Here is a 17414-nt window from a genome sequence, read left to right as displayed (position 1 = left end):
CTCCATTTACAGACACTAAATGCTTGAGCTCTCTTTGTGCTGGAAGAACAACACCCTCTTTCTCTTTTGTGCTGTAAAGCAAGCCAAAAGTAAATAAATATATGAATAAAGTAAAAATAAAAGGCGTTTAACATGGACCAGGTATTTGACAAAAGGGGACATTCTTCCTCACTCCAGCCTCATTTTAATGTGCTGTCAATTACGTAAGATGTATTTCACATCTGTAAATTATTATTGGCTAGACCCATGAATGTGCATTTGGGTGGGGACTCTCCCACTGTTGTTACCTGTAATATTCCTGTATGCATGCTGTCAATACATATTTTAAATCATGTCTTTAAGGGAGCTCTCCCAGGCTCCCATGTAGTTCCTAACCTCCAGGTAGTGTTTTTATTCAGTAAACAGCTGCTTTGTAGCTGACCTGCACTTCAGTTTGCATTTGATCCATCAGCTGACAGTTCAGCTGCTGGATGTTAATGCCAGGTGGAATCAGGGTCTCAGTTTGGAAAAAGGGGATTTTATTTTCCCCATAATGTTTTCTTGTATTCCCTTAAGGTGGTCATTTTTAAAAAGAGGCCCGTTTCCACCAAAATGTTCCTGGTAGTATTTGGGGGGCAGGAGCTACTTCAGGAACGTCCTCTTGCTCGGCCCTCTCACCTGCCGTGTCTCCACTGAGAGGGCCGAGTAGGAGGAAGGTTCCTGTAAAGGGGGCCCAATGGCAGGAAGCTAACAGTTAGCATTTGGAGCATCCAGCCAGTATCCAGCACTCAATAACAATGAGAGGAAGATAGAGCCACTACTGTCCTACAGAACAGCTGGGGGGAAGTGAAATGATATATTTTTCAAAATGGGTAAACAAAATGGTGGGGTGGGGGGTGTGAGGGGGGATTACACTCCTGATCAAAATTTTAAGACCAGTTGAAAAATTGCAAGAATTTACATTTTGCACTGTTGGATCTTAAGAAGGTTCTAAGTAGAGCTTCAAAATGCAAAAAGAAGAAATGGGAGTGAGACCAAAAAAAAATTGAGTAAGCAATTTATTGCAAACAACCATTAAACTGAAATAGGCTGTTCATCAGCTGATCAAAAGTTTAAGACCATATCTCAAAAAAAAAAACAAAAAAACCCCCGCTAAAATAGAAATAAAATTTTCAAAAAAGGACTCAGTAATGGGTAGCTGCGCCATTCTTGTTAATCACCTCAAAAATTCGTTTGGGCATGCTTGATGCTAGTGTTTCCAGGAGGCTAGTGGGAATGTTGCTGCAAGTGGTGAAGATGGCTTCACGGAGGGCATCCACTGTCTGGAACTGGTGTCCATTTCTGTAAACTTCCCTTGCCATCCAACCCCAAATGTTCTCAATTGGATTTAGATCAGGGGAACACGCAGGATGGTTCAAAAGAGTGATGTTATTTCTCTGGAAGAAGTCCTTTGTCAGGCGGGCATTGTGAACTGCAGCGTTGTCCTGTTGAAAAACCCAGTCATTACCACACAGACGATGGCCTTCAGTCATGAGGGATGCCCCCTGCAACATCTCCACATAGCCAGCTGCCGTTTGACACCTCTGCACAACCTGAAGCTCCATTGTTCCATTGAAGGAAAAAGCCCCACAGATCATGATGGCGCCCCCTCCACTGTGCCGTGTAGAAAACATCTCAGGTGGGATCTCCTTGTCATGCCAGTAACGTTGGAAGCCATCAGGACCGTCAAGGTTAATTTTTTTCTCATCAGAGAATAAAACTTTCGTCCACCTTTCAATGTCCCATGTTTGGTGCTCTTGTGCAAACTCCAAATGGGCAATTTTGTGCCGTTTGAAGACTTGACTTTTTTGTTCCATAACCCTCAGGATCTTTTAGGAAGAAATGACTGTCTTACTGCGTCCAGCCTCAGCAGCAATGGCACGCTGCGAGAGGCCTTGTTGTTGGGCCTTGCTTATGTAGCTCAACAATCCAACAAGTTCAAAGAGAGAAAGCTTTTTTGCCTTTGCCATCAGGAGGTGATGACAGTGTGGATACCTGACAGAAAATGACACTGAATCCACATTTTTGCCAAGATTTGGGCTTTTAAAGGCTGTGGTCTTAAACTTTTGATCATCTGATGAACAGCCTATTTCAGTTTAAAGGTTGTTTGCAATAAATTGCTTACTCAAATTTTTTTTTGGTCTCACTCCCATTTCTTCTTTTTGCATTTTGAAGCTCCACTTAGAACCTTCTTAAGATCCAACAGTGCAAAATGTAAATTCTTGCAATTTCTCAACTGATCTTAAAATTTTGATCAGGAGTGTATATCACATCTTTCAAAATGAGTGAACTATCTCTTTAAACAAATAGAAAGGGAGACAAAACAGATGGACAGATTTAACAGACACGTGCTTGCATCTTTTTCTCAGTCAGTCATGTGTCTATTTAAGTCTCTCTACGTTTCTCATGTTGTCATACCCTCCATCCTTTCCTTGCCTGCTCTCCTCAATTTCACTCTTCCTGATCTCTGCTCCTACACAGCGGCTCAGCAAGACCAGTTGGTCCAGAGTGGTGTGATCCCCAGACTGGTGTCCATCATGAGGGAGTATCCAGAGAACGACCCCCTAGTCAATGTTTGTTTGCTGGCCTTGTGTAACCTGGCTGACATGGGTGATTATTAACAACAGGAAAAATAGCTATGTAATTAGTTACATCCTATACTGCCTACAGTTACAGAGCCGTGTGTTTTCAGATTCGACGAGGGAGGCCCTGACAGACCAGGGTGTTGCAGAGGTACTGACATTCCAGCTGAAACGGGCACCTGATGCTGAACGCCGACATGTCATCCTGGAAGTACTGGGCTCACTGGGCGAGAGCGGTAAGACCAGGATTGACAACAATAGAACCAAATATTATTTGGGTCTAAATTAGAACAGCATTAGGCAATTACACACGCTGGCAGAGGCAACTGTTTGAATTTTGAGGACCTCCACCCAAATCCTCTAATGTGATACCAGTAAACTAAATGTCTTGTTAGTATGGTGGGGTGGAGATGGTATAGAGCATCAGGATAGGACAGCGATAAGTAAGTTCACTTTGTGTGGGGGGATTTTCCACCAGAATTTAATTTGGTCTGTCTGGGTGAATCTACACTGCAGATGCTGTAGATTCTACAGCATCTACAGAGAGTGGGGAGAGGGCATTCCTTTCTGTTGTAGCCCCACTTTGTGGTTCAGGCTGTTAAGGTGACTGGATTTTTAAATAAAAATATGGACTAGTGCAACTTCAACTTTCATTCTGAGACAAAGACCAAACAGACAGTTGTATCAACAATGGAGGAATGTTGCTTAACCAGAAATAATGAAAGGAGATACTTTTTTGACCACTTTCTTGTTATGTTTTGCTAATTTGTTGCTCAGTTTGGGTCTTTTCTTGGTAATTTCCTTGTCACCATTTTCCCATGTTTTTGAAAAAAATCAAGTGAATTTATTTCAAAGGGTCATATGCTTGTGAATGCTTCTCACTAATTTGATATTTAAATAGATAATTTAAATAATTATAAACATAGTTTTCTTGCATTTTATTTATTTATTTATTTATTTAACAATGTTCCGGTAAGTTTTTGCTAATTGCCTTTTTTCCCTATAATTTTAAAGAAATCATGTGAATTCACTGAAGTTTCAAAGGCTTGAAATATGGGAATCCCCATACTGACATGGTCCTGTTGTATCCCCAGATACACTGAAGCTGCAGTTTGCAGAATCAGGAGTACCCGAGGCTTTATCAGAAATGATTGGGGGACTGCAGGGGGGTTCCGACCCTCATGACCTCTGCAGCATCAAAATTGCTTCAAACCTGATAGTGTCCCTGCTTTTAGGAGGTGAGTGATTTATTCATGGATTTGCTTTGCATGTCTGAATATACTTGTGTTCAGTAACAACAATGCAACATAAACCTGGGGCAGGAGAGGAGCTTTTCTGTTGTCCTCAACACGCCTGTGTGTAAAACTGTCAACATGAAAGTTCTTTCTTTCTCTCTTTCTTTCTTGAAAATACTATTAATGAAAATGGTATTTATGTTCCATTGAATCGCATGAAACCTCCCTCCTTATTCAGAGCTTCATTCATGAGCCACAGCAATCCACTGACAAACAAGTACAAATATGTATTTCTAGAGGCAAGCTAAAGCTTAGTTCTAGAAACGTGCTTGACATTTAAGAATGGCTTGGCTAATAAAAATGTAACAATGAAAATTCAAAGGAAATCACCAATAACACATCAGTGTTAAAAACTAACAAATGACATTACTGCTAACCTCCATTTACCAAGACCTATTACACTAATGTTACAACCTGAGCAAATAATAATGCCCTCTTCCAATGAAGTACTCCTACAAACACTATGCAAAACCTGTGTCAAACAACAGAATATTGTCAAGTAACGTGACTTACTTTATCAGGAAACAGCCTCCTTCAGAGGCAGGACAAACTGTTGAGAACAGTCCCAGCAAGTGTAACAAGTTTCTTTTCCCTTTTGTGGCGTGTTACCTGAGGCAAAACAAAAAAATACCTTGGGTTCCGGTTTCTTGTCATTTAAGGGCATGAGTAGGTAGAGAATTTATTTTATTTTATTTTTTATTTTATTTAGCATTTTAAGGATGGGTAAGGGGGATTTATTTTATTTTATTTATTCACGGGAAGGATGGGTAGGTAGGGATTTTATTTTATTTTATTCTTTTTTTAATTTTTGGAAGCAATGCATGGGTTGCTTTTTAAATATAATTAATTCAATATTTGCATAAGTTACCACATTTTTAACGGACGGAGCAGCGTTATTACCAGCAGAGGGAGGTGTCTCTGGCTCGCATCGCAGCACTCGGTACCTGAAGTCGAATACACCCGTCACGCCCACTGCCATAGAGCCAAGCTCCACGGTGGGGGCAGCAGGCAAACATGACGGATCGCCTGTCATGTTTGCCTGCTGCAAACCTACAATGGCACTGTTTCACCTCTTTCACTACATCTGCAAAGGTTTTCTCTTGAAGTCGGATTATTTTCACTGGTGGTTTGTGAGGACAAATCACACACACCGTGCGGAAGTCCATTCTTTCCAGCCAGTGCTGTCGGTGGCGCGTGATTCCATGAAGTTATTTTCCGAAATTATGCGAGAACATCACAAATAAGGCGAGTGCAACATAGATCAAAATAAAAGCCCTGCTTAACTTTTGACCAATGCCAACAAGGTCACACTCGGTCGCATAGTGCCTTTATTTTATTTTTTTATTTTATTTTTACACAGAGGCCAATAAAATAACCTGACTCGGGGGTTAAATGGGACACTCGGTCGGGAACCGGAACCCAGAATTTTTTTTTTGTCTGGCCTGATCACCCTAAATCATAAGACGGCCCTGTTTGAAATGGATCTAATCAAAGGACAGCACATGCCTGGTTACCAGAATGTGCTGTTTTTTATTTTTATAATGTTTGTCTGACTGTGTGTGTGTCAGATGAGTCCATGCAGAAGTGTTTTGGTGAGGGATCAGGCCTGGTGTATCAGGATGTCCTCTCCTGGCTGCAGAGCTCTAACACCCAGCTCCAGCTGTCTGGAGCTCTGGCCATTGCCAACTTTGCCAGGAATGGTGAGATCTTTGCTGGAGAAGAGCTTCTTTACCTTTGCTTTGAATGTATTCCTCTTAAACCGGAATTGAACTTGGTAGAGCATTGGATTGTATAGTTAGCTGGATCTCATATGAGGTCACATGGTTTTGAAATATCTTCATTTAGCTGTTCCGTGCTCCCCTGGACTGTTAATCTACATTACTGCATTTTATCTCTGTATTCACTTCCATAACAAAATTCCAAAATAACACTTTTAGCATACAAATGAATGCCAACAAAATAGATTATGCCAGTGTAAAAAGTACCAGTTCCCATTTTTTCATGTAATTATTTAATTGTAATTGTAATTAATTAGTTGTTAAAGTACTATTAGGTTCTTTTGGGTGAAAAGTTGCTATGTGCAAGTTTCCCAAAGATGCTACCTGCTGGATCTACTTTCTAATTCAAATAGAATAATAACAAGAAAAGATACATTTACTTTACTCCAAAAAAGTAACACTTGTTTTTTTATATTGGCATGATCCATTTTGCTGTCATTTAGTTATGCACTGAAAGTGTTATTTTAGGAGCTGTTTTGCAAAGTAAGTGAATGGAGAAATAGAAACCCATTATTGTGGATTAGCAGTCCAGGAGAATACAGAGCAACTAATAAGGATATTTGGCCACCATGTGGATTCATATAATGGAACTATATAACCCAACTCTCTACCATATATATCTATATATCTATATATATGTGTAGATATATAGATATATAGATATATAGATATCTATCTGTCTATATATATATATATATATATATATATATATATATATATATATATATATATACACACACACATACATATATATACAGTACAGGCCAAAAGTTTGGACACACCTTCTCATTCAATGCGTTTTCTTTATTTTCATGACTGTTTACATTGTAGATTCTAACTGAAGGAATCAAAACTATGAATGAACACGTGGAGTTATGTACTTAACAAAAAAAGGTGAAATAACTGAAAACATGTTTTATATTCTAGTTTCTTCAAAATAGCCACCCTTTGCTCTGATTACTGCTTTGCACACTCTTGGCATTCTCTCGATGAGCTTCAAGAGGTAGACACCTGAAATGGTTTTTCAACAGTCTTGAAGGAGTTCCCAGAGGTGTTTAGCACTTGTTGGCCCCTTTGCCTTCACTCTGCGGTCCAGCTCACCCCAAACCATCTGGATTGGGTTCAGGTCCGGTGACTGTGGAAGCCAGGTCATCTGCCGCAGCACTCCATCACTCTCCTTCTTGCTCAAATAGCCCTTACACAGCCTGGAGGTGTGTTTGGGCTCATTGTCCTGTTGAGAAATAAATGATCGTCCAACTAAACACAAACCGGATGGGATGGCATGTCGCTGCAGGATGCTGTGGTAGCCATGCTGGTTCAGTGTGCCTCCAATTTTGAATAAATCCCCAACAGTGTCACCAGCAAAACACCCCCACACCATCACACCTCCTCCTCCATGCTTCACAGTGGGAACCAGGCATGTGGAATCCATCCGTTCACCTTTTCTGCGTCTCACAAAGACACGGCGGTTGGAAGCAAAGATCTCAAATTTGGACTCATCAGACCAAAGCACAGATTTCCACTGGTCTAATGTCCATTCCTTGTGTTTCTTGGCCCAAACAAATCTCTTCTGCTTGTTGCCTCTCCTTAGCAGTGGTTTCCTAGCAGCTATTTGACCATGAAGGCCTGATTTGCACAGTCTCCTCTTAACAGTTGTTCTAGAGATGGGTCTGCTGCTAGAACTCTGTGTGGCATTTATCTGGTCTCTGACCTGAGCTGCTGTTAACTTGCGATTTCTGAGGCTGGTGACTCGGATGAACTTGTCCTCAGAAGCAGAGGTGACTCTTGGTCTTCCTTTCCTGGGTCGGTCCTCATGTGTGCCACTTTGGTTGTAGCGCTTGATGGTTTTTGCGACTCCACTTGGGGACACATTTAAAGTTTTTGCAATTTTCCGGACTGACTGACCTTCATTTCTTAAAGTAATGATGGCCACTCGTTTTTCTTTAGTTAGCTGATTGGTTCTTGCCATAATATGAATTTTAACAGTTGTCCAATAGGGCTGTCGGCTGTGTAGTAACCTGACTTCTGCACAACACAACTGATGGTCCCAACCCCATTGATAAAGCAAGAAATTCCACTAATTAACCCTGATAAGGCACACCTGTGAAGTGAAAACCATTTCAGGTGACTACCTCTTGAAGCTCATCGAGAGAATGCCAAGAGTGTGCAAAGCAGTAATCAGAGCAAAGGGTGGCTATTTTGAAGAAACTAGAATATAAAACATGTTTTCAGTTATTTCACCTTTTTTTGTTAAGTACATAACTCCACATGTGTTCATTCATAGTTTTGATTCCTTCAGTGAGAATCTACAATGTAAATAGTCATGAAAATAAAGAAAACGCATTGAATGAGAAGGTGTGTCCAAAGTTTTGGCCTGTACTGTATATATATATAGATAGATATAGATATAGATATAGATACAGATATATAGATATAGATATATATGCAAACATTATTTTAAATAACTGTTCCAATATCATTATTTGTAGTCAGACAATATTAGTGAGTGTGATTAAGGCATCGGCAGAATAAAACTTTAAAGACTAACTCATAAGGTAGAAACCTTCCGCTGCAGTGTCCTGTAGATGTTTGTCAAATATGTTGCACTTCATGGTGCACCAAGCTGGCAGGTATTTTTAGCTGCTGTTAATTGGAATGTGGCTACCTCACTGAGTGGGTATGGCCAGAAGTGCAACATGCCTCAAAGTTTCAACCTCTAGAGGGCAGTGCAGCAGACATTTTCTGCCGGTGCTGAGTCCACCTTTAAGACATTGATCAATAAGCAGATTTTGAATATGACCTTGCCCGTCTTCAGTGAAGATGACCTGATGTGTGTGTCTCTGTCAGACAGTAACTGTATAAAGATGCTGGATCTGGGTGTGGTTCCTCACATCCTGACCCTGCTGGAGCAGCATGTCGACGAGGGAGACGTGTCTGTTCAACATGCCGGACTGAGTGCACTCAGAAACCTGGCCATTCCCGGTACTGATCAGAGCAAACAGCAGAGATGTCACTCCATTAGAAACGCAAACAAAAAGCAGGGAGTAGAAGGAATTCCATTTGGAAAAATGTACACAGTAACATCTCCTACTGAAAGGCAGTGCAGGTGTGGGTTTATTAGATGGATAGATAGACAGACAGATAGATAGATAGATAAATACTTTACTGATCCTGGAGGAAATTTAGGCATCCAGTAGCTCGGTACAATAAATACACACACCATGAATAGACTCAGTCCAAATCAGAGAGACACACATAGACATAAAGACATAGGCACGCACGCACATGCACAGACATAGGCACACACACGCACAGACATAGGCACACACACACACAGACATAGGCACACACACGCACAGACATAGGCACACACACGCACAGACATAGGCACACACACACACAGACAGAGACACACACACGCACAGACATAGGCACACACACACACACAGACAGACACACACAGACAGACATAGACATAGACAGACAGAGACACACAGACAGACATAGACAGACAGAGACACAGACAGACAGACAGACATTCAGACATACAGACAGACAGACAGACATAGACATATACAGACAGACAGACATAGACATACAGACATACAGACACACAGACAGACATAGACATAGACAGACATATACAGACAGACATATACAGACAGAAAGACATAGACAGACATAAAGACACACAGACAGACATAGACATATACAGACAGACATACAGACATATACAGACATACAGACACATAGACAGACATGGACATAGACATATACAGACATACAGACAGACAGACATATACAGACAGACAGACAGACATAGACAAACATACAGACACACAGACAGACATAGACATATACAGACAGACATAGACATAGACAGACATACAGACACACAGACAGACATAGACATATACAGACAGATATAGACAGACATACAGACAGACAGACAGACATAGACAGACATTTACAGACAGACATAGACAGACAGACATAGACAGACATACAGACACACAGACAGACATAGACAGACATATACAGACACACAGACATAGGCACACACACACAGAGACATAGACAGACATATACAGACAGACTTAGACATACAGACAGACATAGACATAGACATATACAGACAGACATAGACATACAGACACACAGACAGATATAGACAGACATACAGACACACAGACAGACATAGACAGACATACAGACACACAGACAGACATAGACATAGACATATACAGACATACAGACACACAGACAGACATAGACATATACAGACATACAGACATAGACATAGATAGACAGACATACAGACAGACATAGACAGACATACAGACAGACAGACATAGACAGACATATACAGACAGACAGACATAGACAGACATACAGACACACAGACAGACATAGACAGACAGACAGACATACAGACACACAGACATAGACAGATAGACAGACATACAGACACACAGACAGACATAGACAGACATATACAGACAGAAAGACAGACATAGACAGACATACAGACACACAGACAGACATAGACATAGACAGACATAATGACACAGAGACAGACATAAACATAGACAGACAGACAGACATAGACATAGACAGACATACAGACACACATAGACATAGACATATACAGACAGACATACAGACATAGACATAGACATAGACAGACATACAGACACACAGACATAGACATAGACAGACATACAGACATAGATATAGACAGACATAGATACAGACATACAGACAGACAGACATAGATACAGACATACAGACATATACAGACAGACAGACATAGACAGACATATACAGACAGACATAGACAGACATACAGACAGACATAGACAGACATATAGACAGACATAGACAGACATACAGACAGACAGACAGACATAGACATATACAGACATACAGACATAGACATAGATAGACAGACATACAGACAGACATAGACATACAGACAGACAGACATAGACAGACATATACAGACAGACAGACATAGACAGACATACAGACACACAGACAGACATAGACAGACAGACAGACATACAGACACACAGACATAGACAGATAGACAGACATACAGACACACAGACAGACATAGACAGACATATACAGACAGAAAGACAGACATAGACAGACATACAGACACACAGACAGACATAGGCATAGACAGACATAATGACACAGAGACAGACATAAACATAGACAGACAGACAGACATAGACATAGACAGACATACAGACACACAGACGGACATAGACATAGACATATACAGACAGACATACAGACATTCAGATATAGACATAGACAGACATACAGACACACAGACAGACATAGACAGACATACAGACATAGATATAGACAGACATAGATACAGACATACAGACAGACAGACATAGATACAGACATACAGACATATACAGACAGACAGACAGACATAGACAGACATATACAGACAGACAGACATAGACAGACATAGACATAGACAGACATACAGACAGACATAGACAGACATACAGACAGACATAGACACACAAACACACAGACAGACAGACATAGACAGACAGACATAGACACACAGACAGACAGACAGACATACAGACACACAGACAGACAGACATACAGACATATAGACATAGACATAGACAGACATATACAGACAGACATACAGACACACAGACAGACATAGACATAGACAGACATATACAGACAGACATATACAGACAGACATAGACAGACATAAAGACACACAGACAGACATAGACATATACAGACAGACATACAGACATATACAGACATACAGACATACAGACACATAGACAGACATGGACATAGACATACACAGACATACAGACAGACATACAGACACAGACAGACAGACATATACAGACAGACAGACATAGACATAGACAGACATACAGACACACAGACAGACAGACATATACAGACAGACATACAGACAGACATAGACATAGACAGACATACAGACACACAGACAGACATAGACATATACAGACAGATATAGACAGACATACAGACACACAGACAGACATAGACAGACATTTACAGACAGACAGACATAGACAGACAGACAGACACACAGACAGACATAGACAGACATACAGACACACAGACAGACATAGACAGACATATACAGACACACAGACATAGGCACACACACACAGAGACATAGACAGACATATACAGACAGACAGACATACAGACACACAGACAGACTTAGACATACAGACAGACAGACAGACATATACAGACAGACAGACATAGACATACAGACACACAGACAGACAGACAGACATACAGACACACAGACAGACATAGACAGACATACAGACACACAGACAGACATAGACAGACATATACAGACATACAGACACACAGACAGACATAGACATATACAGACAGACAGACATAGACAGACAGACAGACATAGACATAGATAGACAGACATACAGACATAGACATAGATAGACAGACATACAGACAGACAGACAGACAGACAGACAGACATACAGACAGACAGACACACAGACATAGACATAGACAGACATACAGACATAGATATAGACAGACATAGATACAGACAGACAGACATAGATACAGACATACAGACATATACAGACAGACAGACATAGACAGACATATACAGACAGACATAGACAGACATACAGACAGACATAGACAGACATATAGACAGACATACAGACAGACAGACAGACATAGACATATACAGACATACAGACATAGACATAGATAGACAGACATACAGACAGACATAGACAGACATACAGACAGACAGACATAGACAGACATATACAGACAGACAGACATAGACAGACATACAGACACACAGACAGACATAGACAGACAGACAGACATACAGACACACAGACATAGACAGATAGACAGACATACAGACACACAGACAGACATAGACAGACATATACAGACAGAAAGACAGACATAGACAGACATACAGACACACAGACAGACATAGGCATAGACAGACATAAAGACACACAGACAGACATAAACATAGACAGACATAAAGACACACAGACAGACATAAACATAGACAGACAGACAGACATAGACAGACATACAGACACACAGACAGACATAGACATATACAGACAGACATACAGACACACAGACAGACATACAGACATACAGACACACAGACAGACATAGACATAGACAGACATACAGACACACAGACAGACATAGACATATACAGACAGACAGACATAGACATAGACAGACATACAGACATAGATATAGACAGACATAGACAGACATACAGACAGACAGACAGACATACACAGACAGACAGACAGACATAGACACACAGACAGACAGACATAGACAGACAGACAGACAGACATAGACACACAGACAGACAGACAGACAGACACACACACACAGACATACAGACATAGACAGACATATACAGACAGACATACAGACACACAGACAGACATACAGACACACAGACAGACATAGACAGACATACAGACACACAGACAGACAGACATATACAGACAGACAGACATAGACAGACATATACAGACAGATAGACATACAGACACACAGACAGACAGACATAGACATACAGACATACAGACAGACAGACATAGACATATACAGACAGACAGACACACAGACAGACAGACAGACATATACAGACAGACAGACAGACATACAGACAGACAGACATAGACAGACATACAGACAGACATAGACAGCCATATACAGACAGACAGACATAGACAGACATACAGACACACAGACAGACAGACATAGACAGACATGATGACACAGAGACAGACATAAACATAGACAGACAGACAGACATAGACATAGACAGACATACAGACACACATAGACATAGACATATACAGACAGACATACAGACATACAGACATAGACATAGACAGACATACAGACACACAGACATAGACATAGACAGACATACAGACATAGATATAGACAGACATAGATACAGACATACAGACAGACAGACATAGACATAGACAGACATACAGACATAGATATAGACAGACATAGATACAGACATACAGACAGACAGACATAGATACAGACATACAGACATATACAGACAGACAGACATAGACAGACATATACAGACAGACATAGACAGACATACAGACAGACATAGACAGACATATAGACAGACATAGACAGACATACAGACAGACAGACATAGACATATACAGACATACAGACATAGACATAGATAGACAGACATACAGACATAGACAGACATACAGACAGACAGACATAGACAGACATATACAGACAGACAGACATAGACAGACATACAGACACACAGACAGACATAGACAGACAGACAGACATACAGACACACAGACATAGACAGATAGACAGACATACAGACACACAGAGAGACATAGACAGACATATACAGACAGAAAGACAGACATAGACAGACATACAGACACACAGACAGACATAGGCATAGACAGACATAATGACACAGAGACAGACATAAACATAGACAGACAGACAGACATAGACATAGACAGACATACAGACACACAGACGGACATAGACATAGACATATACAGACAGACATACAGACATACAGACATAGACATAGACAGACATACAGACACACAGACATAGACATAGACAGACATACAGACATAGATATAGACAGACATAGATACAGACATACAGACAGACAGACATAGATACAGACATACAGACATATACAGACAGACAGACATAGACAGACATATACAGACAGACAGACATACAGACAGACATAGACAGACATAGACAGACAGACATAGACAGACATACAGACAGACATAGACACACAAACACACAGACAGACAGACATAGACAGACAGACATAGACACACAGACAGACAGACATACAGACATACAGACATAGACATAGACATAGACAGACATATACAGACAGACATACAGACACACAGACAGACATAGACATAGACAGACATATACAGACAGACATATACAGACAGACATAGACAGACATAAAGACACACAGACAGACATAGACATATACAGACAGACATACAGACATATACAGACATACAGACATACAGACACATAGACAGACATGGACTTTGACATACACAGACATACAGACATACAGACAGACATACAGACACAGACAGACAGACATATACAGACAGACAGACATAGACATAGACAGACATACAGACACACAGACAGACAGACATATACAGACAGACATACAGACAGACATAGACATATACAGACAGACAGACATAGACAGACATACAGACACACAGACAGACATAGACATATACAGACAGATATAGACAGACATACAGATACACAGACAGACATAGACAGACATTTACAGACAGACAGACATAGACAGACAGACAGACACACAGACAGACATAGACAGACATACAGACACACAGACAGACATAGACAGACATATACAGACACATAGACATAGGCACACACACACACAGAGACATAGACAGACATATACAGACAGACAGACATACAGACACACAGACAGACTTAGACATACAGACAGACAGACAGACATATACAGACAGACAGACATAGACATACAGACACACAGACAGACAGACAGACATACAGACACACAGACAGACATAGACAGACATACAGACACACAGACAGACATAGACAGACATATACAGACATACAGACACACAGACAGACATAGACATATACAGACAGACAGACATAGACATATACAGACAGACAGACATAGACATAGATAGACAGACATACAGACAGACAGACAGACAGACATACAGACAGACAGACATAGACAGACATATACAGACAGACAGACATAGACAGACATACAGACACACAGACAGACATAGACAGACAGACAGACATACATACAGACACACAGACATAGACAGATAGACAGACATACAGACACACAGACAGACATAGACAGACATATACAGACAGAAAGACAGACATAGACAGACATAGACATACAGACAGACATAGACAGATAGACAGACATACAGACACACAGACAGACAGACAGACATATACAGACAGAAAGACAGACATAGACAGACATACAGACACACAGACAGACATAGACATAGACAGACATAAAGACACACAGACAGACATAAACATAGACAGACATAAAGACACACAGACAGACATAAACATAGACAGACAGACAGACATAGACAGACATACAGACACACAGACAGACATAGACATATACAGACAGACATACAGACACACAGACAGACATACAGACATACAGACACACAGACAGACATAGACATAGACAGACATACAGACACACAGACAGACATAGACATATACAGACAGACAGACATAGACATAGACAGACATACAGACATAGATATAGACAGACAGATACAGACATACAGACATAGATACAGACAGACATACACATACAGACAGACAGACATAGACACACAGACACACAGACAGACAGACATAGACAGACAGACAGACAGACATAGACACACAGACAGACAGACAGACAGACACACACACACAGACATACAGACATAGACAGACATATACAGACAGACATACAGACACACAGACAGACATACAGACACACAGACAGACATAGACAGACATACAGACACACAGACAGACAGACATATACAGACAGACAGACATAGACAGACATATACAGACAGATAGACATACAGACACACAGACAGACAGACATAGACATACAGACATACAGACAGACATAGACATAGACATATACAGACAGACAGACACACAGACAGACAGACATATACAGACAGACAGACAGACAGACATACAGACAGACAGACAGACATACAGACATACAGACAGACATAGACAGCCATATACAGACAGACAGACATAGACAGACATACAGACACACAGACAGACAGACATAGACATACAGACATACAGACACACAGACAGACATACAGACACACAGACAGACATAGACATATACAGACATACAGACACACAGACAGACAGACATATACAGACAGACAAACATAGACAGACATACAGACAGACAGACATAGACAGACATACAGACAGACAGACAGCCATATACAGACAGACAGACATAGACAGACATACAGACACACAGACAGACATAGACAGACAGACAGACATACAGACACATAGACAGATACAGACATACAGACACACAGACAGACATAGACAGACATATACAGACAGACAGACAGACATAGACAGACAAAGACACACAGACAGACATAAACATAGACAGACAGACAGACAGACAAACAGACACACAGACAGACATACAGACACACAGACAGACAGACAGACATACAGACACACAGACATATACAGACAGACAGACATAGACAGACAGACAGACAGACAGACAGACACAGACACAGACACAGACACACATAGACATAGACAGACAGACAGACATAGACACACAGACAGACATAGACAGACATACAGACACAGTCAGACAGACAGACATAGACAGACATACAGACAGACAGACAGACATAGACAGACAGACAGACACACAGACACACAGACAGACAGACATAGACAGACATACAGACACACAGACAGACATAGACAGACAGACAGACAGACACAGACAGACATAGACAGACAGACATAGATATAGACAG

At 40.8% G+C, this 17414-nt stretch overlaps 1 protein-coding gene across 4 annotated transcripts in view; it reads left to right on the top strand.

The window, feature by feature from the left end:
• The window catches only part of LOC115372371 (rap1 GTPase-GDP dissociation stimulator 1), a 46440-nt gene that overhangs the window by 18691 nt on the left and 10335 nt on the right, over positions 1 to 17414 (top strand). For all 4 annotated transcript variants that reach the window (XM_030070208.1, XM_030070212.1, XM_030070211.1 and 1 more), the window contains exons 5-9: positions 2500 to 2628; positions 2711 to 2836; positions 3695 to 3838; positions 5464 to 5595; positions 8521 to 8655. In XM_030070208.1, coding sequence (XP_029926068.1) covers positions 2500 to 2628; positions 2711 to 2836; positions 3695 to 3838; positions 5464 to 5595; positions 8521 to 8655 — 666 coding nt within the window. The remainder of the gene's footprint in view (positions 1 to 2499; positions 2629 to 2710; positions 2837 to 3694; positions 3839 to 5463; positions 5596 to 8520; positions 8656 to 17414) is intronic.

Source organism: Myripristis murdjan, chromosome 15 (assembly GCF_902150065.1).
Source record: "Myripristis murdjan chromosome 15, fMyrMur1.1, whole genome shotgun sequence".
In the NCBI taxonomy this organism is placed as follows: domain Eukaryota; kingdom Metazoa; phylum Chordata; class Actinopteri; order Holocentriformes; family Holocentridae; genus Myripristis; species Myripristis murdjan.
This window is presented reverse-complemented; position numbering and strand designations above follow the sequence as displayed.